Genomic DNA, 26,425 nt, shown 5'->3' on the forward strand with positions numbered 1-26,425 from the left:
AAGGGAGAAAACTGTACTGAGGACAAGTATGTAAAAAAGAGATTACTGTCTTAACCGTCCTCATATATCATTTGGTATTGACACTACGCATTGTTGTGGTCTTGACTTGGTGGTTTATCATGGCTGTGTGTGTGGCGTGCTGACCAGGCCTCTACGTGCTCACCACTGGACGCTGCGTGTGTGTGTGTGTGTGTGTGTGTGTGTGATCATGTCTCTGTGCCTTAAGCTTACGTTCCCGCTCACTGCCCCCCCCCTCCACCCCTCCACCCCTCCACCTCTGGTGTCCGTCTGGAAGACCACGGCTGACTCAACAGCATAGACTGACTGACCCGACCTGACCTGACGTACTGAATGGTTTTACTTTTTGTTATGAGAGGAAAAACAAAGTGATGTAATTTATGTCCTGAGGGATCATTTGTTTTCTAATTTTCCATCATGTTTAAGAGTAAATAATAAAACTAGGTGTTTCTATTTTCCACATAAATCCTGGCCTCTTTTCTCTGCTCCTGTCCCTGCTGTTCAATGAGCCAATTTCACAGTGTCCAGGTGTCTGGCCTAGTTGATGTTAATGATGCCTTAATTGGCAGGGTAAAACATCTTACTGCTTCTGTCTTTCCTATAGACTGAGCTGTTCCAGAGGAAGTTAGTTTACACAGTGGCGACATCTTGTGAAATAGGCTAATAGCAAGAGCATCTCCTCTAGCTCCAGTAATGTTATTTAGTCTAGCCACAGTCAAATGTGCTATTGTTCTTCGCTGTGCTTTAGCGCAAACCATATTGAATGGTAGCCTTTGTTAGATAATAACATGTAGATTAGTGTAACAAGCAAGCTGTTTTTAAGCCCTCAACACAAACTTCAACCAGCAAGTGTAGTCTGCGGCACAACAGATAATTCATCAGTTCACAGGGTAGTTTCATGAGAAACTTTTAATTACAAAAAACTAGTCATTTACATCAACTGGAAGAACATTAATATCTAGATTGTGTGCTTGACTTTGTCTCTGTGATTGCCCTATTCCCACTGGATGGATGGATGGATGCTTGCGCGTGTGTCAGTAGGTGAAGGTGACTCGGAGAAGTTGGCAGGGGAGATCTGAGTCCATCTGACCCACAGGGCGTCACCTGTAGCACACACACACACACACACACACAGAAAGAGAGCTGTCCGCCATAGCGGTGACTGTTCACGGTTCCACACACTTCTGAACTGAGGAAGGAGGGAGGGAGGAGGACGGGTGTGGGGGGGTGGAGGAGTGTTCTACTGGGGCAGGGGAGGCTGGAGGAGGGGTGAGCCTCAGCAGGATGGGCTCTGGGCGGGGAGGTGCTGGAAGCTACAGCCTGCTGAGGACCAGGGTTACGTCGGGTCCGTCGGGGACTCTCCGCAGGGCCGGCGAAGAGCAGAGGCTCAGATCTGCGAGGACTCCAACCAGGCCGACGAGTTTTTCAGATGGGGATGCCGCGAGTCCTGCTTCAAAAGCGACGAAATGGCACTCTCGATCTCGGTCATCCATGATTTCTACAACACAAATAAATACCTCGTCAGACCACGAAGACCCGTCCTTCAACAAACAAACTACCTTCCATTCCCCTCCTGCAAAGGGGTCCAAACTGTGGGGCACATTCCTTAAGGGAAGCTCAACAGAAGCACTTGACGGCTGTTCTCCTTATCTCAGGCATCCACACTTTGCACAGTCAGCGTTGACAAATGAACATTTTCTCTTAACAGGCGCTGAGAAATGCTGTGTAAATCCCACAGGGGGTTTACTGGGATTTACTGAAAAACGAGCTCCTTTTATCACAACATCACGTGAACTATTTGAAGCACGAAATCACACTTGCACTTAACCAGATACATATCAAAACTATTCATACATACCTACTTACGAAAGAAAATCAACCATTAGTTGAGGAGACAGATGGCAGGACGATAAACCATGGGAATTGGGAGATAATGCAATCTTAAGTACTGCTGTATCAGCTGAGTCAGATGAGGAACAGTCAGAGTCTCTGTACAATGACCTAAAGCCGCCCATAAACCAGTGGCACAGATGGCGTCACTTGACCCATCTGGACGACCGTCTAGGACTGTAAATAGGGCGTTTCCTCAACTATCTCTAGTCCAAGGGTGAATGCCAACCAAAACAACCTCTCGCCCAACAACTTGAGGTGAGAGTTTGGCGGTGCTCTCGGCAGATGCTATGTCAGATTACAGAGAACTTTTTTACACACTTTTACTACCAAGCCGCCGGCCTGTGGTCACCACAGTAGCGACGGTGAAGGGTTAATTATGGGCAGTTTGCTGGGGAGGCTCACCTTGACGGCTTCTGAGTAAGCCTGCAGGATGAAGACACCGATGCACTGCTGGTAGCGGTTCTGGTGCATGAGGATGAAGGAATTGGGCAGGCCTGAGGCTGAGGAGGGGTACACAGAACCAGCCCAGAGAGGAGGAGGAGGAGGAGGAGGCATTAAAGAACAACCTTTTATTATCAGGTTTCACCCACTACTCATGATCACAATACATAGATTTTAGTCAGAATGACTAAGAATAAAACTAAGATGTATCAATAAAGTGTGTTACAATGGTGGACTTGTCCACAAAGACAAAAGTGGCTTGATGGTGATGATGACCGGTGATCTTAGACATACCTGTAGCGTTGAGCTGGTCAACATTCTTGAGCTGCAGGCGGTCGAGCGAGATGGGCTGGTCCAGGACGGTGAAGCTGCAGCCGTCCAGCAGCAACTGCTCCAGCTCCTGACCCGGGCCCGGACGCAACTGGATCTGATCGGCGCCGCCGGACCTCTGGGAGATACGGACACGTGCAGGACATGTGAGATGTGAGTGACACACACACACACACACATTCCAGAGATGGTATCGATGAGTGTGTGTATACACACTGGACACGCACAGAGACTCAAGAAACTCTAATCCACATATAAAGACAGTATGGACACATTTGTAATTCAAATGCTCATAATATTATACTGTATAGTCCTGATCCTACAGAAGTTTACATTTTTACCCGATCTGTATATTCTTAACAAAATTCAACTTCAATTCAATTGTCAGGTTTTTCGATATCAATGTCAGAACCCATCCAGTCCATTATAGTCTATCTTAAATACATTGGGGTTTAAATGTTGTGCCTTAACCAGACTATATGAATGTTGCGCTCAATCAGACTATAATCCAGTGATAATGAGATCACTGTATTGCATGATAACCCTGTGTGTGAACAGGACTATATTGGCCTGAGTCACGGGGCGTGAGCTGTGGCTGGAAATGTGTTTATTATGTTTTGATGATGGAAATAACTATTGCACCTGCTACACCCAGCGTCGGGGGAGGGCAATTAAGAGGAGAGGCATGGGAGCGTTGCACAATTATTTAGAATAACAGCCATAAAGCTACCGATGAGGCATAAATGAGCCGTACCTTTTTAGTCCGCTTCAGCTTGGTGATCAGCAGGAACTCATCGAAGAGGAACAGGAAGACCTCGTGGAGTTTGGCATTTTCTGTGAGGGCATACAGTAGTATTAGAACCGTGAAAAAGAATACAAAACGATTCACTGGGACAAAATGTCCTCTCACAGGTCCATTAACACTGCATGTGATGATGACCCAGATAGAAGCTAGGCAGTAGCCAGTAATCATTCACACTCAATAGGAGGTGGTAGTAGACAGATCATAAATAGATAGCAGAGAGGTTCTAGATGTTGGCCCTGATTAGTGTGAAGCTGCTTGGGTGCATGTGTTGTGTTGGGGCCGTTGACCCCTGTCACAGCGGAGCGTCTCACCAATCAGGACCAGCTTCCCCTCGTGCAGTAGGCTGCGGTGAGAGATGAGGTTCTCCAGAGTCACGGCCTTCAGCAGGTGCTTCAGGTTCTGCAGGTGGACATGAAAGGTGGGTTTACGAGAGTACGACATGTTTGGTCTTGTCCTTAGTGTCACTGCTAGTGTCACTGCTACATCAATGCCCTGTCGTTGAACTGGAAGAGCAAGGTGGTAACGACCAGCAGATTACAGGTTTGGTTTCTGAGGAACACACACACACACACACACACACACCGATGACAGGTAAGTCTTTCCTGTATGAGAAGTCACTCTGGGGCAACAAACTGCACAAGCCTCCACTCCTTGAACCCACTGGTGCACTTTGCAACCCACCTGTCACACTATGGTGACAGACACACTGACATCATGGAGATGATCTACCAGAAGAGCAAAGGGCAACAAATTCTATATCTTCAGTCTACTATCATTTGAGGACTGTCTACCTCTTGTTCTAGAGTGGAAGGCTCTAATCTTTGCCGTCTACTAAATACTCTGATTAATTATCCTAGTGAAAGTTTAATTTGAGAAGGACCATAAAGTAAATCCATGCTATGCCTTCTTGAGCTGAGTGTTGATGAAATGTCCTGTCATTAATTGGTCTAAATCATACGTTTGGCTGACTGTTGAAATGTCCTGTCATTAATTGGTCTGAATGATGCGTTTGGCTGACTGTTGAAATGTCCTGTCATTAATTGGCCTGAATGATGCGTTTGGCCGAGTGTTGACGGCTCACCTCGGGTACGTAAGCTCGCTTGTCCCTCTCCCACACCGGCAGCCAGACCAGAGCCTCCTTCAGCTGCTTGACCTTCTGGTAGTTGTCCAGCCATTTCACCTTCCCCTCCAGGTCATCTGTGCGGACAGGAGACACGGGGCCCTGAGTTCACTGCTTCATCATCACAGTAGCAAAAGCCAACACAAAGCCCCCTGGGACATAAATAAAACCACTGCTGGGGTCGCCGAGAGGTCGCTCCGGGTTCCTGCCCCTCAACAACACAGCAGATAATGGACATGTGTGATCTTTTTTCTTTTTTTCTTGCCCTCGTGCTGACGACAATTCCGTCTATTTTTACCCTCCCAGTTTGATGAGATTAGTAGCACGCCCCGTGGCTGCAGTGAGCTCACGACACAGATCCGTGTGGTGGGAGGGAGGGAACGGGGAACGGGGAAGGTGGAGGGCGACCTTTAAACGAGCAGCCGAGTCACTCTAATAACCCCTGGTCACTGTAGCAGGACCAACATGGACACAAAGGAACACACCCAGACAGTAGTTATGGGAATTATAGATAACAATGCAGAGAACACACACACACACACACACACACACACACACACATGTAACACATTTGACAGCTTGTGGGAACAGTTGTGTTTTTGGTATTTCTAATTGTGGCACTTACAGTACCACTGACTCCATCTCCCACTGGTTGACCTGGTTGCCTGGTAACCGTGTGAACAGGTGTTTGTGTCTGAGCTGTGGTGTGACCTGGCTGGACTCCAGGTGGATGACACAGTAGTGCAATTAACTACATGAGGAACCGCACCAGTGGTTAGTGCCCTTTAGATTACTCAACGACTGGAGAAATTAAAATGGGAACTACTAGCGTGACTAGTTTTCAATCTAAACCTAATTCTGTTGTGACAGGCAGGTGATGTTCGTAAAAAAAAACGGTAGGCCTATACAAAGGTGTACAAAGTGTACAGTTTTCCACAGTTTAAGTAAGCTTGCTCAAGTAAGATGTCAATGAAAAAGAAAACAGATGAAAGTAATCTCTATGAGTATTGTTTTTAAAGGGTTAAAAAAAAGGTTATTACTAGATTGTTATCTCCTCAGTACACTGGTGAAGATGATGGCTTTCAAGTGAGGTATTCTGCCCGTAATTTCCAGACTATTAGCCGCGGCTCATACATTGATTTTGCAAAATTTCTTCAGATATGAGGTTAATACAGGGGGGCAGTTAATATAGTGTTAATATGGTTTTGTTTCTTTTAACTTGCATAAAACACTGTCCTGCGGCTTATACACAATGCGGCTTATATGCAGGAAATTACTGTACTGCTCTACAGAAATGTGCTCTACAGAATTTTACAGCTTATTCACAAGCAACTGAGAGGAAAAGAAAAAGAAGACTAAAACTAACTGAATTAGAAAATATGAATAATCAAATTCAGATGTGCTGATCATGAGTATTTTACTTTCAAATTGGATTAGGCAATCCAGTTACATCAGTACATGGACTGAGAAATGGAAAGTCGCCAATCAGTTTTGACTGACAAATCAAGTTCTCCTTGCTTTTGGCACGTCACATTGCACAACCCTCTTCAAAACAGTTTCCCACATCGGCACACACACACACACACACACACACACACACACACACACACACACACACACACACACACACACACACACACACACACACACACACACACACACACACACACACACACACACACACAAATTCCATATCATTTTTGGAAAGATGTCAGTGTAGGATTTTGCTCCAGCACTCTCTCTAGACTAAATGGGCGCTCAGATCTATTGTGACCAGTGTGGGAGATCAGGCTGTAGTGAGATAATGCACCCCGACTATGGTCTGTTCTCTCTGCTTCACTCAGGAAGATGACACTGCACACTGGCGGCAAGGACTGAGACACTCAGGAAGAGTTTCTTCCCCCTAGGCCGTCCGGTACTTAAATGGAACTGACTGCACATAGCACTTTCTTCTCTACCTGCAATAGCCGTTGTTGTTGTTTGTTACTGTTTTGGTGGGTTGTTTCTGTTTCTGTTCTATGTTAGTTTGTATGCCTCTTTTTTACCTAGCATGGAGCCTGCTGTAACATTTCACTGCATTATATGTATGTGACAAATCAAATCTGAATCTGAATCTGAATCAGTGTGTATGATGGGCAGTGCGGGAGGTCACCGCGGGGCACTCACAGATGGCTCTGTCCACCTGCTCCACCACCCTCTGCAGGGCGCTCTCCTCCTCCGGGCTCTGGGTTCTCTTGCTCACGTTCTTCAGGAGCAGCGGGTACCGTGTGAACCTCTGCAGCGGAACCACCAGCAGGTCACGCAGCTGCAGCCGCCGGCACTGCTGATGCCTCTCACACCACTAGGAGAGAGGGAGGGAGAGAGAGAGGGTGAGGGAGGGAGAGGGAGAGGGAGAGGGAGAGAGAGAGAGAGAGGTAGAGAGAGAGGGAGAGAGAGAGAGGTGGAGAGGGAGGGAGAGAGAGGTACAGAGAGAGAGAGGGAGAGAGAGAGAGGTACAGAGAGAAAGGGGGAGAGAGTGGTAAGAGGGAGAGAGAGGGAGGGAGAGGGAGAGAGGGAGGGAGGGAGAGAGAGAGGGAGAGAGAGAGAGGGAGGTAGAGGGAGAGAGAGGGAGGGAGAGAGAGGTACAGAGAGAGAGAGAGGGAGAGAGTGGTAAGAGGTATTGAGGGAGAGAGAGGTAGAGAGTGGGAGAGAGTGGTAAGAGAGGGAGAGGTAGAGAGGGAGGGAGAGAGAGGGAGGGAGAGAGTGGTAAGAGAGAGAGGGAGAGAGGGAGAGTGGTAGAGAGAGAGATGTTTATTCCCACTATTCTGAAGAGAACAGACTCATTACTGCCATATTGGGACACAAGGATTGCTAATGTACTGTAACTAAACACAGACGAATAGATGGGGGTGGGGCGCAAATAGAGACCGATGCAAAACAGGCCCATTTGTGGCAGAGCGCAGGCAGAACAATGACTGATAATGACAACGATGGAAGATAAGAAAAGTCCCAGAGTGCAAAGCGAAGGCTGACTCATGTCTGGCTGATGGATGTGTGCAACACGTTGGGCAACAGCCATCGCCAGCAGAGCCACCCAATAGGAGAGCAGCACGGCGCGGTGTGGTGCGGTGTGACCATCTGCCCCTGGCCGCGTTCAAGCTTGCCCAGTCTGGCACTCGTCTACCATGCTGGCCTAATTTACTGCCTCTAATAACCTGCATACACTCAGATACCTTCACGTAGGAGCCAAAGTCCTCCCGGGGCTTCAGGCCGTCCAGATAAAGGATGGCGGCCGAGTAGTTCAGGCAGTACTTCTGCAGACAGTGGCAAATGCTCTCCCCAAAAGCCTGCAAACAGCAGCACACACACACCCAGTGTCAGAGGAGATGCTGATCCGTTCGGGTTCTAGAGGGACAGGTTGGGGTGTCCCGGGGATCTAAGTTACTCAGTAGGTGGACTTACCTTTTTGAGAAGAGCCAGCAGGGCCTGTGTGTTGTCCGAGTCTGCGTCCTGCCAAGATTCCTTGATCACACGCAACAGGCTGGTCAGGAAGTCAAAGCTCACCTAGGACAACCAAACAGCGTGACATTTACTTTTGTTTGTTTGGTAAACTTCCAAAATCATCCGAGGCAATTGTCTGTATTTTCACTGTAGACTTCTCAACTGAATGAGTCACCACACAAGACAGCAAAATACATGTGTTGTTGAGTTGCAATTGTTCTCACATAATAGTAACATATCTGTCACTTGATTCACTTTTACAAAAGATACAATGTTTAGAGATGTCTTGTTGACACAGCCTGCTCCTGTGTTATCAATGGCTGATTAGATCTGCCCTTTTTTCTTTTATCTGATCCTGAAGGGTGTCGTACCAGGCAAAGCTCGTTGAGATTGGCAAAGAGCCTCCAGCAGTCGATATCTTGCAGGCAATCTCGCAACTGCAGATCGCTGAGGGTGGTCAGGAATACCTGCATGGGAGACAAACAACAACGGGAAGGACAACAAGTTGATTTCACTCGAGAGGACTGTGGGGACAAAGTCACAACATGTTCCCTTCAGAACACAGAAATCACTGGGAATCATTTCAGCCATTCCACAGAACAAAGGAGGACACAACACAAGAATAGCATGACGTGCAAGAACAAAATGGACACTTGTTCTGGTAGTTTGTGTGACTGTGACCAAAGTGGTTACTGTACTGTACCTCCTTCAGGACCATGAGCTGGTCCAGGAAGTAGACGCACTCGCTGGTGAAGAGCTCCCAGATAGCCTCCTGCCTCTTGTAGGCTTTGGGCTCCTCCTGAGCGTGGAGCGGGGGCGAGTGTTCCCGCAGAAAATCCTCCAGGGGGCAGTCCTGGGGAGGGACACACACACATCAGTTAAGCGCTTTGTGTCCACGCAGAGTACAGCTGTTAGTGATAAAAAAGCAGACACTGCTGAAATTCAGACATGCTAGAGTTCGTTTAATGCTTCCAAACACTGCCCACACTTATGCTTGCTAGTACTGGAAATGCAGACATGTGGGAATGGTTTATTGATTTGAAATGCTGCATTAAGCAGGCGAGCCATGTTGCAATGGCTGCAACTATGTTGAAATCTAGTTTCAGTCACAGTCACAGCAGAGCAGAGCACATGAAGGATTGATGCTCAGCATACTTCACATGACTCTGAGTTATGTACTAAATGTGCCCAGACAGAAGCCAAGACTGAAACACACACACACACGGGCACACACGCACACACATACACACTGGCAGACACACACACTCTCTCAAAAATGTATTTTGGCATTTCATCTCTGTGGCACAACTGTGGTTCCCCACTTACCACCAGGCTTACGGTTAACCTCTTTAAACCTTTCGGGTTCACTACACTTTCAAGGCCATCACAAGGCCATCAATCAACCTCGCTGTCAGGCCCGCTCTTGCAAAATGCTTTAGCGCCGTTTATTTAGAGACCACAGTCTAAGCTCATTATATCAAGGCGCTCAGTCACAATCCCATGACGTTCCCGGGAACAAAACAAAGGAGATTTGATTCGGGAGTTCAATTAATTCTGCTTTTGAACACTTCCAAGACTTGGCCCCGTGTACTTTGGCATTCCAGAGGCGAGAGGGGACGTGGGAGAGGAGAGGGTTGAGGGTTGAGGGTTGGACGTGGGCGACCCGTGGGCGTCACTGACCTTGTACCTCTGGAAGTCCGAGTCCCTCCAGTCCGGCACGTGAGCGTCCGAGAGGCACTTCTCCACGTCTGTGGCCGTGGCCATCCGCACCTTTCCCTTGGTCTGCGGAGGAGGAGGAGGAGGAGGAGGAGGAGGAGGGGAAATCAATCCCAGGTGTGTACAGTAACCTGACCTTGCCCTGCTGCAGAGCACTATCTCTTTCCACGTGACTGAGAACAAGATGGCGGCGCTGTGGGCGTTCAGGCAAGCAGAGCCATCATCAAATAGTAACACAATTGGCACGCGGTGCGGCTGGGAGATTGGGTTGGTTGCGCTGGTCTTTGTTATTTTTCTTTGTAAGAGAGCGGTGACCAGGGTGAGGCAAATGAGAGAGAGAGAGAGAGAGAGAGAGAGGAGGGAGAAAGGGAGGTAGAGAGAGGGAGAGAGAAAGGGAAGTAGAGAGAGAGAAAGGGAGAGAGGGAGGGAGAGAGAGAGGGAGAGAAAGGGAAAAAGAGAGGGAGAGGGCATGCAAATCTGCTTTGCAAAGCGGGTCAGGGGACAATAAGAGTGTGTGCTGGGGCTAAGCTGGGCAGGCCAGCGGGGGAAGCACTGCATCAGCAGACCCCTCTGTGCCACACACACTGCACCGCGCCGCACCGGCAAGCACCAGGAGGGCCGGCAGGGCCAGATGTCCACTTACCGTACTGCGTCTGGAGAACGGCCACTTTGATTTCTTCGTGTCTGCAGGAACAAAGGGAACAGGAAGAACAGAACGCATGTAAATAAACCTTCACGTCCACCAGCGTCCAGTTTGGAAAATGAGACCGGCAGGCCATTTCAGGAGCCCCATTTGGACTCAGTGTAAAGGTCGCAGCACAACAGTACTCAGTTATATCTTGGAACAGTGTTCATCCCCAAGAACAAATAGGGCCAGACACTGATAGCGTGGTAACTGGATAGAGTGACTCTTGTTGGGTTCTGGACGGCCTTCCGTGACACGCGAGCTGGACACCCCAAGGCCAACTTGCACAACACCACACAAACACACCACACCACACCACACCGCACACACAACACAAACACTATACCTTTTTGTCTCCTGGAAAAACCCACCTGAGAACGTGGAGCGGTTTAGAATGTCGGCGGCGCCATTGGACACAAAGAGGTCCCCCGGTGATACGTCCAGCCCCGGCAGGCTCACCACCACCGAGCTGCGGCGGCGCTCCTGGAGCCTGGGAACGGCACGCGGGCGTGGCCCGGCCGAGAGCGAGAGAGAGGACAGAGGTGAGCGCAGGGAACATTCTGGGCCTTCGGGCCTTTCTGCTAGAGCACACAGCGCGAGGAGGCACGTTGAGCCGCATGCGCCGTCCGCCCCAGTCATCATGATGACTGACTGCGTGCCTCTCTAACATTTAACTTTCTGGGCTCTTGGGTTACACAGCAGCACACGGATACATCAAGGCAACACCCACAACACTGCTACAAGACAAGCCCCCAGCACAGGCTAACCTATTACCTGAATGATGGAAATCATCAAGCTTAGCTTAGCGTGTCACTTATCTTAGGTTTGTATTCGCACTGTAGAATTCCTGGGAGCAGACACATATGCTGCAACTGTATAGCAGTCAACTTCAACACACAGAGCACTAAAACAACCATAAGCTGGTCTGTCAACAGGACATTACAACAAGAGCTTCAAATTCATTTTTCACCATGGTCTGATAAAATGTCTTCTATTGTTTGTGGTTTGTGCTCATTCTACTGAAATCAACTGCTCATTTTAACCATTTCCATTCCAGAGACCATACAACAATTTATCTTTGAATTATGCAAGATTTATCGCAGTGTTATGCAACCTCTGTAGCTTTGCGCTGCAAAGCTGGGAATTTAGACTCCAGTCATAATTCTCCCAAGCTTGCATACTAACCTTCTTAGAGAGAGAGAGAGAGAAGAAGAATGGAACACAACAACCCCACACTTTAATTTCAAGATACAGCTTAGCAGGAAATAAGAGAATTCCTCTTTTGACATTTGCACATTGCTGAGATGCCTGCCTTGTGTTAGGAGGGGCTGAGAAAGCTTGCGCTGATAAAGTTTACAGTAAATTGATCTCCAGGTGCAGTTCCTCGGAGAGTCACAGCGTTGTCGAGGTTCGTGTGGAGGATTATGGCCAGTGGCTAATGGAGCGTGAGCCTGTGTGCGAGCGAGGGGAAGGAGAAAGCACTGTGCTCTCCGTGCGGGACGTTTACCGTCCTCCCTCAGTGGCAGAGAACAATGGGACGAGCAGGCCCTGAGAAAGCCGGGGCCCAGCCCACACGCCTGAGGCTCTGCCAGTTCTGTACTCTACTGTCACTCACAGCACCGCATCGCATGCTATTCTTCACCTGCGCTGCGCTCCCGTGCTAACTGCTCTCTCTCCCAGACCCACACACATGCAAATGGGGAGAGCCATGCAAATACAGAGGGCTTTGGGTGGTGAAGGGCATGCGTGATGGGCCCCAGCCATAACTGATGCACTGAGGAGAGCAGGCGTCATTCACAGCGAATGGGGGGGGGGGGGGGATCAATTGACCCACAGTTGTGAGCTGACGTAGAAAGCAAATATCTCAACGGTTATAGCTAGTGGTTTACAACGTCCTCAATCATGCAATGGGCTTTGCTCTGTGCTCCACTGTTGGGTGAGCCCAGGGTAACCTGGACAGCCCGGTCAGAGAGAGAAAAAAGAATGACCCAAACATGGGACAGCTGACCGGCCAGGCTGGTTTTTTTCCCTGCTTTCTTGTCAATGAAGGGGCGTCTCTTCGGCTCTCCAAAAAAAACAGGCCCCTGTGATGTGCCCCAATTGGAAGATCTAAGTAAACAAATAATGGGGACTGACTTGACGTAGCCTGGCTGCGTGCTGGTTTGTCTGCATTTCTTGCATGTTAATAAGTGCTGGACAGGAGCACTGTTACAGAAGCACGCTGCCCGTGGTGGCAAGAGTACAGAACAGGTTGTCCCTTTTTATTGCATACAAAGTTTCCCTCTCCCTGAACTATGATCAGTCCTCAGCCATGCAACATTTGCGGAATGTGAAAGAGGAAGTTGATTGGCAGAAGCAGAACTGTAGGCAGACAGTAGCTTCATTTAACTGAAACAATTCAACAATTAACACTATCGTGTGGTTTTAAAGCAACAGCGCACGAGAAATTACGTTCACATTATGTTTTTTATAATTTCAGTTCTTATCCTTTATGCTTTATAAGCAACTAGTTTTGATATCTGCTCCAAATTCATTTTGATGATATATAGTCATATGAAGCACACCTGTCATTCTGACTAGTCACTGATAGCACATCACAACTACACCAACAAGACACCTGTCAGCATTCCAGCAAGATTGTATCAGCGATTCATCATTGCTGTTGTTTTCTAGGTTTTTGCAAATCTTTAAAGTGTAGAGTTAGTTTGCTACCAAACTCCACACTGCTGCTTCTTCAGTTACACCTGTGCTAACCGTGAGACCCAAGCGTGTCTATGGACCTCGGTCTCACAGCACATCCTCAGTGACCCCTGTCCCCCTTGCGTGTCTCTGGCTGTTGCCGTTCCTCCGCTGAGGTCCTTGTGTGTGTGGGCGCTTCACGTGTCAGCACCGCATGGATGGGATGGGAGCCTCTGGGCCTCCCGCGGGATCATCCTCGAGACAGAGGCCCCCAAAGTTAACAAGTAGAGAAGTTAATCAGCCCATTCAAATCAATGGACGAGCAGGGCCTCCCCTCCGCAGCGGAAAAAAAAATGTCACGATGGCTCCCTCGTGAAAACGGGTCATTACTAATTGCGCTTAATTGCGCCGGCCCATCTCGTCCCAGGGTGCAATCGCATTCCTCCGAGTGCCGGCGAGAATGGCCCCTCTGTGCAGGTCGGCTACTCACAGAGAGCGGCCCGGGAGAAGAAGAGAGCTTTGTCTCGCACCTCACAGAAATAATGATGCCCCTGGAACACAACTGTCTCAACCAATCCCCGGCAGCCCATGTCCACTGAGAGCGAACAGTGTCCTTAGCGTAATTACAGCCACAATAGCTGCCTAATTACCCCATCGCCCATAATGGGGAGGGGGACAGCCCAATTCTCTCTCCCTCTCTCCCTCTCTCCCTCTCTCTCTCCCTCTCCCTCTCCCTCTCTCTCTCTCTCTCTGGTCAGCAGGCCTGCTCAGGCTGCAGAGGGAGAGTGCCACTAATGAGAGTTTGTCTAGTCCACACAGAACCATGGGACTCTAATAACTTGCTCTGCCTAGCGCTTGTGCCCTAACAAAGCAGCAGCACAATGGACAATGGGGGCGGCCTCTCGCCGGGCCCTGCCACGGCCTCCTCCCTACGCCTGCCTGCAAAACCGAGGCCACTGGCCGACTCGGGTCGGGACGCTCGCACAGATCAGCCCGCTTCCACACAAACAAATTCCTGCTTTAATGAAATCGCTGGGCAAATTGGAGGACTGTTGTTTGACACAGAGGTCTGGGATGGTTTGGGCCAGAACAGTCCGGAACTGTGTTTTGTGTGGCCTATTGAATTGTGCAACGTTTGAGGACTACGGTGTTGATCAACCTCGATTAAAAGTCTAGAGAGGACATAAAGGAGACATTTCACACAGTGCTTTCCTACACACAGATACTAATCTTGCCACTGGCACCTACTGAGGCAACTCGTTTTTCATGCAAATGCCTCTGAATATCAGCTTACGGATGAGATGGTAGATGGCATGTTCCACTCACCTTTTGTGAGGCAGGTCCTTTACCTGCAATCAAAAGCAAACATGACATTAAGAGATGTTATTCCAAAACTAGACCTGGTAGAGCCTCCACATGGAGCTCAGCTCTGACAGTGTTCACTCCAGCATGGACACACACACACACACACACACACTTGGGGTCTCCCCTCACTCAACTATGAAATGCTACAGTCCCCAAAACAAGATCGATTTCAGCCACATTCATGTTCCGAATGGCACATTTTTAACAGGCCGTAATTGTATGTGTTTAAAATCCTCTGGCGCCCCTCTCAGCAGTAGGGATGTTTTGGAAAGGGGGATCTCAGAGGGATCTATTGAGGACGTGCTCCGATGAGCGCATGGAGCCATTGAGTGGCTTTCCCCTTTATCCTTTTGATGAGCCCCTGACCCTGGCATTATGTGCGGCCTGCCGGCCACAGGGAGAAGGGGGCCCAGTTGGCGGAGTCTCCCGGGCCGGCCGCCTCAGCAGGGTGGGCTCGGCTGAAGCTGTCAGTGTGTGTAACTGCTGATTCATTTGCTGTCAAAAGCGCTCATTGTGAACGCTCTCTGCAGGAGGCCGAAAAGAAGCCCCAATTGGTTTAAGGAATGCAGCGGCAACTGCTTGGGGATTCAATTTAGAGATATTTATTGGCTATTTAAAAAGAGGTGGAAACAGCCACATTATTATAGTGGAGTATAATTGTGCACGTGGTCTGTTTTGTCAGCTATGATGATTTTGTTATCATGTCACCATTTTTCTTAGATACCCAGGAAGTGTATTCCATTACAATAGGAAGTAGCATTGCCCCAGACAAAACACCTGTTGCATTCCACTGACTAATTAAATAAGATCAATGCTAAGACCAACTTGAGTTCGTTTCTGTACCTGATCAGCGTCACTGGTGCAATCAAAGCTGCTACTGCTGACAAGCTCTCTGCGCGGAGCCTCTTGCCTTTTGCAAATGACACCATTGTCAAGAGTCTTTGATCTAAGCGATCTCGCTTTCCCACGGATCGCAGAAGACTCCGGGTGAGAGACTCTCTGGACCTGGCCCTCCATCGGAAGCGACACGCTGGCCGCGAGGGGAGACTTCAGTCGGCTTAAGGGGGACAGAGGGCTCCATGGTGACGTCTCAGACGAACCAGACTCCTCGTGTGGGCCGTCCATCCGTCTGGTGCTCCGCATCCTTCGTAGCGTGGGGGACGTGGAAATCCTGCCGGGAGCCTGTCTGTCAAACTGAAAGAGTGGGGTGGGCATGTTGTCGAACTCCTTCAAGGAGCCATATCGCAGTCTGGAGTGCGTTCGGTCCAGGTCTAGGCGCATGATGAAAGGGTGACTGGTCTGCGTTTGTTTATCCTCAAACGTCTCCGGCTCTGTCTGCGTCTCTGCATTCGTCCCTTTAGCTGACTCATCCTCACGCCATTCTATATAGCTCCAGTCTAACGTTTTCTCCAAGTCCTTGCCGTTTTCCTTAATTGTGTCCGCGTCTATAATCTCAGACATTTTGTGCTAGAGATCATTGTATCGGAGGAAAAGAAGCAGTTTATAACCCGTCAAATCGAGCTGAATGGACCTCTCGTTTCTCTGAGCGTCTTATGGTTCCATTCTGACGACACATGATCACGACACAACCCTGAAAAAGAAAAGTTTGAAAGTCTCAAACAACAGGTAACTCATTTGAAATGTTCATAACTCTATAGAGAGTTCCAGTTGTTTGCTCTGATGTTATGGACTACATACTTCCAGTGTTGGAATACTCAAGGCGACACCAACACCATACTAAACACTAAATCAAACAAATTCCACGGGGGCACCGCGCTGTCCTTGTGCGAATCACCATTGTTCCCCAGGACCCCCTTCGTGTCCATTAGAAGTAGCGTAATGCAATCGCTTCATCATTTTAGCCTCAAATAGTTTAACTTTTTGTAGCCATCGAAGCATTACCCGAGGAGCTTAGTACAGGTGATTCAGAGTGTAACATGTTATCATTTCAGTATCACATGCGTGACAGTTTAGCGTACGAAACAAAGGACGGGACATCAGCAGGCATGGGTTGAACTGAGGTGGTTGCAGTTGCACCCGATCTAATCACAAACCACTCATAAGGGTTGTCTGACTCAAAACACTGAAATGTATTTATACCATTAAGTTTAAATGTCTACCCGGCCTTTATTCAGTGCAAACAGTTGCCTCCCCATCCAAGATTTCTTTTGCGCAGATGGCGCAGGTTGATATTCGCATACCCAAAACAAGATCGATATTCTATGCCAAGAAATAAAAGCAATTCTCAAACTACCAGTCAAAATAAAGTACTCACAGTTTATGGATTCCCCTCTGAGATACGTTCTTCGCTCGGTGTACGTGAGACAAGTACGAAAGCGATGGCCACTGTGTATTGTCGCTTGCGTGGGTAGCCTAACTGCTTTGCGGACGAAGTTGGAGGCGAGTTTTGGCAGCGGTGGCCTCCCGGCATCGCGTTGAGCTCTCACCAAACAACCCTTGAACAGACCTGTGAATTTCTGTACCCGAGAATCATGTTGCGCGCCTGCCCCTGTCATAGGCTATGTTGATGCCCCTAATAAATAGTGTAAATAATGAAACCGATCTGAAAGAAACTGAGGGATTAAGCGCAAAGGATGAGCACGCAGTGATTATGGCAAGCCCCAAGTTTGTTGACGATAGCGACTGAAAATAAGGGAGGGTGGGGCGTAGCAATGTCACTGTGTGTGCTGAATACGTCGGTGCAAGGTGTGTGCATAACATTCAGCTCTGAACAGATCTCTTCTTTTGTGTGTGTGTGTGTGTGTGTGTGTGTGTGTGTGTGTGTGTGTGTGTGTGTGCGAGAGAGAGAGAGTGGGAGAGAGAGAGAGAGAGAGAGAGAGAGAGAGAGAGAGAGTGTGTGTGTGTGTGTGTGTGTGTGAGAGAGAGAGTGAGAGAGTCAGACATACAGAGAGCATGAGAGAGAACGTTATAGTTCCGATAATATATTGCAGACGTTCAAACGCCAAACGACCGATTTAAACACTTAATTTTCTAGTTGCAAACAGTTGTAGACCCATGCAAGTACCTCTGACTGCAGCTTGCAGATCGACGCCAAGTGGCTTGTTCACATCCCTTATCGCTAGATGGCACTATACGGAAGGTTTTGTTGAGAAATCGCAAGTAAAAGGCGAATAGTGCGCCAAAAGGCCTCGCTACACTGTAAATGGCAATGCCACGAAAGCAGATTAGGACGAAGAAAGAAAGAACACATACCAAAGAGACTTTACCCAATCCACAATATGCATTAAACAGCTAAAAAAAGCGATGCTGCGTTGTTCTGTTTTTATGTAAATCAAGTAATCATGTAAATCCAATATTTAATTGAGGATAGTGCAGAACAACATATAATTAGCTGAAACAGAGATTATTGTTGTTAGGCTATTATTGTTATCATTATTGTTTTATGACAAAATAAATGAAACAGGCATGTTCATCTCTAAGTTACTTCAACTCTTCACAACAGTCTGTAAATGTTTGGGAACCGAGGAGACCAGCTGCTAAATATGATCCCATCCATGCCCCAAAAATGCAGAATGCAGTTCGGCATCCTTTCAAAGCCTGGATGGCAGCACTCAAAACCTGTGCAAATCATTCAGCATTAATTGTGCCACTTGAGATGTACAAACGGTCCATACTATGCGCACTAATGCACCTTTATACCATCACAGATGCTAGCCTTTGTACTGTGCACTAATAATATATCACATGGTTCCTCTCTTTCTCAGCCTGGAGGATGTAGAGTCCATGATTTCCTAAAAGAATTGCATTTTGACTGGTATAACCACAGGACAGTTTCAACTTTCAACTTTGACTCAGTCCATCTTAAATAAGCCCTGGCCCATGAGAGGGAGACATTTCTGGATAATGTCTAAATACTGTTTTTACAATGACAGTTCTGTTCCACATTGTGTTGGCCTGTGTTTGATTATAAGAAAGTATTTCCATGATCCATTAGAATATGAAACATGGCTGTGCTTATTTTAGCCCAATTCATTTCGAAAGCTTTATTTTGTCCCTGGGAGACTGTTAGGGCTGATAAATCAAAATATTGATATATCATATAGCCACTTGTGCAATATATTACATCGCCACTGTCGCCACATATCAATATTTTTTTTTATGAAAGCATAAGGCTGTGTAAAAATGTACTGCTGACTATTGCGTTATTATTTATCAATGATCTAAATATTATACTGCCACTGTTTCCAGCTCTATTTTTACATTTTCCATAAAAAGGTTTTGCAATATTTTATGATATAAATCACATGACATCGCAATATGTGGTTGTGATGTATTGTATCGTGACCCATGTATCATGATGTGTATCATACCATGCGGTCTATACCATGTGATTGTTGTTTCCATTATTGATATAACTGGAAACTTTGGGTATTTCTTTACAGATGTGTCTTTCTTCACATTTTACACATAGAAGTATTCTCACTCTTTTACCACAGCACAGGGGGCTGAAATATCGTCTGGTTACAACATGACCTCGATTCTCTGATAACAGAGTGAGGTCACTATTTTTGCACTCTTCCGCATTTTGTCATACCAGAGGGCATCTCCCATTGTGAGATACCGAACAAATGTTTGAAAGGGAACTAAATACTTGCTGTGGGTGATGCTTACAAAACAAAACCACAACAGAATTGACATACACATTTCTTCACCATGTCACAACACTATGAGTTGGCATAAAGGCAACCCAAGGCCCACATACAGTAGGTCAGACTAGCATCTCGGAATATTTTTGGACAAATGATCTCTAAGAATCTTTCCCATAGGGAGGTCACAATCAGACAGCAACTCTTATTCCATGCACTCTGAATGGATCCCACTCACATCTAGCAGTCAACTAGCACCCCCTTGTGGCAATAATTTGAATTTCTTAATACAGTAAATGGATGAAGTTATCTCTATAATAGTACAATCACATACTTTGAAACATTTGTGTGAAGGCCAATTAAAAATGTTTGTTCAGTCAGGATTGAAATATAAGATTTTGGAATCCCTGGTATAATTCTCGGATGAAGAATCATTCGCAGAAAATATAAGGAACAGCCATCCCATTAATATAATATTAATAACCATGGCATTCTGCTACATCCATACATTTGATCCCCCAACACCAATAACCAGTCCTTAGCTGCTGTAAAATCACTGTAAATCACAGCCTCTTCAACAAAACTAGAATTTCATCTCCAAGGAACTGCAAGAGTGGACTTGATCTGTTGCAGTTCACCAAAACAATGTTACTAAGTAGCTGCTAGGGTTGAGATTGCTAGGGTGTTGCCAGATTTCACTCCATAGTTGCTATGGTGGTTCCAAGGGTTAAAAGCCAAACCATGTGTGTCATGTACATGGTCTACTGTGGATCTAAAAAGATTTGTTTGAGATGGCATGGATTGGCTTTTTTACAGGACTTTTACACACACGGATTGGTTCTGGATTGGATATATTTACATGACCTATTTAACTGGTGCTGGCTATACAGAACATCTGGTTTAAAAAAAATGTCACACCGCTTCGCTTTTTTGGCACGCTACCTCAGCCAAAAAGGTTTGAAATTGACCGCAGCCATCTTTACATGCAGTAAATGGCATGCCTTTCGCTGGCACCATCTAGAATTAGCCAAATACTTTTTCTTTTTTTGCTACAAAGACTGGTAATACAGCCCAAAGCATGTAGAAATTAAGGCAAGTATCTGTAGCTTAATCCAAGTTGGCAGTTTTATTTGTCGTCCTTCAGATATGTGTAACCAACATGGACATGCAAGGACCCTCGTCAATGTGCTGTCATCTACCAATTAGCATGGAAAAACTGGTGCCGGAAGTGGCAACCATGTAACTATATATTTTTTGAAAAATGTCGGCGGCCAAATGCCATGCTACCTGGCTGAAGCTAACCCTCCAAATCCCCCTCCAAGCCCAGCCCAGCCCAGCCCAGCCCAGCCCAGCCCAGCTTCATAATTGTTCAGCTGCCAGATGGCTCTTACTGTAGGTGTTCACAATTAAGACTTTAGAGTCTAGGAGCTAGAGCGATGATGTCATGATAATGGCTCAATATTTTGCCATTCATGTCAATGGGGAAGAAAGATGAAAAACATGAACAACGACGAAAGAGAGACAATTGGGTCAGAACATTTACAGAAGCAGGATGCACCGGTTTGGGCAAGAATTTCTAAAGTTGGAGCCCTGTCGGTATCTCAAATGATCTAGGAGCAGTAGTTGCTTCACAAATTGGTGAATGGAATGGCAATAAGTACACTTACGAAGAAGAACAATAGTGCAGGCCACTAATAATGATATTTCAACAACAATTTATGCTTAACTGAAAACAAGGCAAATCACCTATAGCCTTGTGTCTACTTGGTATCTGTCGGTTCTATTCATGTTAAAGTATTCATGATATCAGTCCCTGAAATCCATATGTGACCATATGAGAGAGGTTCATCAGCTGTTCTAGAGGACCTCTGACTACATCTATTGTAAAATGCCAGGCCTCGTCATGGCACCAAACTGCCCTGTTTTTGACAGCATTTCTCACTTGGAGACATGGAGAGTAAAGAATATAGAGCTGACAAAACCTAACCACATTATACAGAGGGATCCATCAACTGCACAACATTAAAACATGGATATTCTCAAACACACACACACACACACACACACACACACACACACACACACACACACACACACACACACACACACACACACACACACACACACACACACACACACACACACACACACACACACACACACACAGGGTTGTTCCTTGTGCAGGTGAAATAGTATTAGGCCTACCCAGCCAAAAACTCTGTATCAGCAAATTGTGAGACTGGGCAAAGTCGAGGCTGTAGAGGTTCCACTGACACTTGCATGCCACAGCAGAGAAGCGTGACTTCCTTCATCTCGCTGGATAGGCTCGGCGGTTCTCCGCGAGACAGTCTCCTCCCCCATTAGTGGATGAGAAAGAGAGAAAAGTGCTTGTTTGTCTCACAGGAAGAAGTTGAAAACATGAGCCAAACCGACAGATAGCAAGTAGACACAAGCGCCATTTGGGCTAGGTGCTAGGTTTGCCTCGTTTTCAGAGTTACGCATAAAATGCTGTTGAACTTCTGCGCTCGAAGTTGACATTTTTTGGGGATATGAGCACAGAGCTGAGGATATCTGTGACTCTGTATCAGTAAATTTGATCTCACTCTAGGCAAACCAGCAGTTTACGGGAAAATCACTGCATGTCTTTCACTTGGACGCCAGGAATTACCACTGAAGTTGGAGAAACATGTCAGACCACAGGTCCAGCTTTCTACACATTGGAGACATAGTTTCTCTCTACGCGGAAGGCGCTGTCAATGGCTTTATCAGCACGTTGGGGTACGTTACCTCCCATTGAACTTTTGCGACTTTGTAGCCTATTTCAGCATAGTTTAATTATGCTGGAAAATGTCAGCCAGATCTTCAAAGGGTAGTAACTTTAAGTAACACAAGAACCGATAGTTTTGGCACCTCCATAATCACGGAGAAGTCTTCAATTTAGTCTAGTGACTGAATGAGGAAGTGATATGGAGCTCCAGTGATAGGCCCTGATGACTGTAGTAACACGGTCGCATGGTAGTCATGCAAATAATTGAGAAGGAATGCAAAGCTGAGCTAACTGGGAACGTAAACGTTACTTTCATCGAAATTGTATGTGACTATCCAGATCTGTATTAGTCCTTTCAGTCTACCAAGGTCTACGCTATCACTTTTTCAGAGATAAGGTTACGCGGTAGCTGTAACCTGGAGTCGTCACAGCACCATACTTGACATTGGCTAATTCAAACAGAAATGAACACCTAAGAGGATATGGAGCTTCGACCAAAACACTGAAATACACTACATCAAAGGTTTACATATTTAGACAAGTTTGATCGTCTCTTCAGGCTAATTGGCGCGGCTCCCAGCACTACACATGGCGCTGAGGAGCTACTGCAATCCTCTCACCATGATGGGACCTTTCTTTAGATGTGACATTTTCAGTCACCAACATGTCAAACCATGTTACCGGTTTACTGTAAAATAACAGCTAAGTGAAAACACATTGTAGACTAAGTTTGTGCTTTGAGTGACCCCAGATTGGGAGACAGAACTACTCCTATATGGAACTATAGCCTATGAATTCATGGATGCATGTGCATGTGCATATAGCTGTCGATACCCACCGAATTAACTACGTTTCGTTTACTTAATTGTCCTCAAAGAGCTAGTCCGCTGGCATGCGTGTTTATGTAAGTGCATGCAGTTTTCGACTCTACTCAGGCTCTGTGTGAGAGAGGGAATGCTTGTCCACAGTGCATGCATGCATGCCCTTTGGCCTGCTGAAGGCTGTTGGGATGTGAGGAGGAGACCAAGCAGGTCTGGTGTGTGGAATGAGTGTCACACCCACCTCTTGGGAAAGGTGTGATGTGAAGGGTGGTGCTGCAGCTTGTAGTTCCATGGTATCTCACTGCAGCCCTCCAAGGCCCTGCCCTTCACCCTAGGCCTGTAACAGCCATCAACTCAGAATGGGAGAAATGCATGCATTTGGTATTGCAACCTCATCTTTCATCTGAGAGGACCCTGATGAGGTGATTCTAGTTGTTGCAGAATGTAGTTCAAATTTGTCATTCTTGACTGTATACCATCAGTGGAGACTGAATGCTCTTGAAGATTGACAGATTGCTTGAAGAAAGTCATGGGCTACTCAGTACTCAGCCTCATGTTTTTTAGCCATAAAAAAAGTCTTCACGCCAATATTCCTAACTTGCACGTATCTCATTAATTGAATTCCTTAGAAATAGCATAGCATATTATAAGCAAGCTTGAGAGTAGCAGGTACAAGTGAGTTGACTTGTAACATGTGTCATGTGTGTCAGTTGCTACAGTCAGCCAAATTGTATGATGTGTAGAATGTGAATACATGCCTTCAGTCTTCCAGACTTTATGTATCTTTGGCATGTCCACAGGGATGTCCTCTGGCGTAGGCATGTTCATTCTGGCACATTCCATCCCAAAATCTGGTTTTCCTCTCAGAAACACTCACACTATCCCAGTGAAGTACAGGATTGTCCATGTGATCCAGTAGACCATAAGATAAATGTATTTGCCTTTCCAAAGCAACTCTCGTGGACATACAAGAAAAAAACTCTTCACCCAAAAACAATGAGTATACAGCAGAAACAGCCCCTATATAATATTATGTCAAATGATTCATAAGTACATCACCTTTGACCTTTCACTAGTTGCATCAAAATGTAACAGACCTTTATTTGCTCTCCTGTAAAAGAAAAAAACAAGCATTTTTGATGCATGACATTAAAACGTAAATATCTCAACGCTGGAACCCAATGCAACAATTAGTTTTTTTTTCTGTTTTTTGTATGTCCAGTTATTTTTGAAGGCAGTCTCAGTCCTCTGGAGGAATTCCAGTGCCGCACACATTTCTGAAACTTGTTTTTTCATCTGATCTTTGCCGGAGGGGTTGTGTTTAAAAACAGCAAAGGCCTTCCGAAGGTGTTCTTGGCCCAAGTCATGGTATTCAGACATCCCTTCTTTATGACTTGTTTTGTTTTAGTAGTGGGCCTTGGATCATCGGTATCACCCTGGAATGTTCCTCTCGTGCCAAACCTGTGGAAACTCATCTTGTTGGCCAGTGATCCACAGCAGGCATTTCTCATGCCACCTAGTTGTCATAATCTCCCCAACACCTTTTGCAGCCCTTATGCTCATTTGCAGCCCCACACCATCACACCTGGGTGCTTCACTGCCAGATCTGTACATTTAGACGTCCTAGCCAACCGTGCTGGACCCCATTTGACCTGCTACATCTGATTCTGAACAAATCAATCTTTGTTTCATCTGACCAAAGAATGGGCTTGCCATAGTTGTCAGGCGTCTTTTCATTTTCTTCAGCGAAGATTATTATTGCACTTTTTTTTGTGCTAAAGAGCAAGTTAGGGCTTTTTAGTTGGATGCTGTCCACAGAGATTGCTGTCCTCAGAGATTGCTGTCATGCAGTGTCCTTGTCTGATATGATTTCCATTGATAATCTCTGTGGGTGACAGGTCTGAAGCACTTGCCCGTCCATTTTTCAGAGGTTGTGCAAGTAGCACACTGTGTGGTGTCTGTGGTGTCCATTTAGGGGGATCAGCAGCCACTGTGGCTCTGATAGCTTTTTAATTTTTTTTAAAGTGTATTTTTTGGGGGCTTTTATGCCTTTAATGGGACAGGACAGTCTACAGTGACAGGAAGCGAGTGGGAGAGAGAGTTGGGGTGGGATCCGGAAAGGACCACAGGGCGGGAATCGAACCCAGGTCGCCGGCGTGCGGTGCAGGTGCCCCAGCCAGTCACGCCACGACTGGGGCCTGTGGCTCTGATAGCTTGCTCTATTACTGCTGGGACTGTTTCACCTGATTTTTAATTGCCCACCTACTGTATCTTCCTGTATTCTCAATTGCTCTTAATTCATGTGGCGCATGAGGCATCCCATAGGTCCAGTCACAGCATGTCCGAAATTGAGAAAGTTCTGGTGTTAAATCACACATTTCATAGCTACACTCATACAATCAGACTGCATGCGGTAATTTTGGAATCCCAAAGCTGATGGCGTGCAGTCTGCAAAGCCTTGAAGTACAACTTAAGGCGTCAGACATGAATTTCTCTTTGGGATCAATAAAGTATCTATCTATCCATCTATCTGGTTAATTGGAAGTATGGTGTATTCACGTATGTTGCATTGGCTATCTATTTTGAGGCCAGTATTTTTTACAGGCCTACGTTGAAGTTGTTTTGATAGTTCATCTAATTATCAAGTGAAATAATGCAAAGTTCTTATTTTGGGGGAGTGTTTGTGTTTGTCTGGCTCTCAACAACAAGTAAGCTGATGTCATTTGTGACAAACAAGATAGTACTGAGTGGTGAATTCTCATATTGTCATTTATGTCGTTAAGGCAGAAAAAACCCCCCTCTATTTTGATATATTTTTAAGCCTGTAGCACTCATTGTCCACCTCTTCCTGTAGTCCAAACATTAATGTAATGTCAAATTTTCTTTTGTTGCGATGACTGTGGCCATTTTCTTGACCACTGAGATTATGAGTTTATGAGCCCTGTCTTCTTGATTACTTGTCTGGACATCTTTATGTAATTATGTTTATGACTCGAGTTGTAAGTCTAGAAACATGGCTTCCCAACATGTGGTCTTCTGTGATGTGCTTGGCCGCTTCTCTTAACCAAAACCCTCCTCGCTTGCTGCATCGCTTCTCTGGTTTCCCACAAATGAGTTACAGCTTTGCTTGAGGTTTGACAACATTTCATGTAGTAAAGGTAATTACAGAATAATCTGAGGCAGTAAAGGAAGGAATAAGTTCATGATTAACTTGCATGATGGTACAGTAGCTTATGGAATAGAATTCAGTCACCTCAGAATAGTTTGTGGTTGACATGCTGATGTTGCTGGTGTTTATTCATTGTATCAGTTCATACACCTGACTGTGCTTAATCTGGGTGACAGCCTGTGTGTCATCATTACCTCTTCAATCTTTATAAGCATGTCATCAGGTAGACCGAAAAGAGGTGGGATTTACTAATACATTCAGTACCTGAGGTCGTAAGATAAACATAATTTATTCAAAACGGTAGCATAATGTGTCGTGAAATGGCTTATGATAGCAGTTAAGCTCAATCACAGCACTGTGCACCTACTTGACCTGTAGTACTTGTGCTTCCCCTCTGTCATCAAGTAATGGTGCTATAATTAGCTTGCCTGCATCCTGCACACTTCATTTAGTGTGTGTGCGTGTGTGTGTGTGCGTGCGTGTGTGGTTCATGTTTAACTGTGGTTAAAGATTGGTGCGTTTGAAGTCC

At 46.3% G+C, this 26,425-nt stretch overlaps 2 protein-coding genes across 6 annotated transcripts in view; one reads left to right on the forward strand and one right to left on the reverse strand.

The window, feature by feature from the left end:
* Window positions 1-909: 909 nt before the first annotated feature.
* On the reverse strand, window positions 910-17,162 carry plekhg7 (pleckstrin homology domain containing, family G (with RhoGef domain) member 7). Its single transcript, XM_062546945.1, has 17 exons — window positions 16,808-17,162; window positions 15,376-16,123; window positions 14,494-14,516; window positions 10,860-10,978; window positions 10,447-10,487; window positions 9,768-9,869; window positions 8,791-8,940; window positions 8,459-8,554; window positions 8,049-8,150; window positions 7,820-7,933; window positions 6,774-6,948; window positions 4,569-4,684; window positions 3,799-3,886; window positions 3,437-3,516; window positions 2,647-2,800; window positions 2,314-2,411; window positions 910-1,516 (listed from the first exon to the last, which is right to left on the reverse strand). The coding sequence occupies exons 2-17, from the start codon at window positions 15,991-15,993 to the stop codon at window positions 1,406-1,408; spliced, it is 2,187 nt and encodes a 728-aa protein (XP_062402929.1). The 5' UTR covers window positions 15,994-16,123; window positions 16,808-17,162; the 3' UTR covers window positions 910-1,405.
* Window positions 17,163-21,521: 4,359 nt separating this feature from the next.
* itpr2 (inositol 1,4,5-trisphosphate receptor, type 2) overlaps window positions 21,522-26,425 on the forward strand; it is a 91,244-nt gene continuing 86,340 nt past the window's right edge. For all 5 annotated transcript variants that reach the window (XM_062546961.1, XM_062546962.1, XM_062546964.1 and 2 more), the window contains exon 1: window positions 21,522-21,917. In XM_062546961.1, the coding sequence (XP_062402945.1) occupies window positions 21,826-21,917 (92 nt within the window). In that variant the 5' untranslated portion in view covers window positions 21,522-21,825. The remainder of the gene's footprint in view (window positions 21,918-26,425) is intronic.

This window comes from Sardina pilchardus, chromosome 10 (genome assembly GCF_963854185.1).
Source record: "Sardina pilchardus chromosome 10, fSarPil1.1, whole genome shotgun sequence".
NCBI classification, from domain to species: Eukaryota; Metazoa; Chordata; class Actinopteri; order Clupeiformes; family Clupeidae; genus Sardina; species Sardina pilchardus.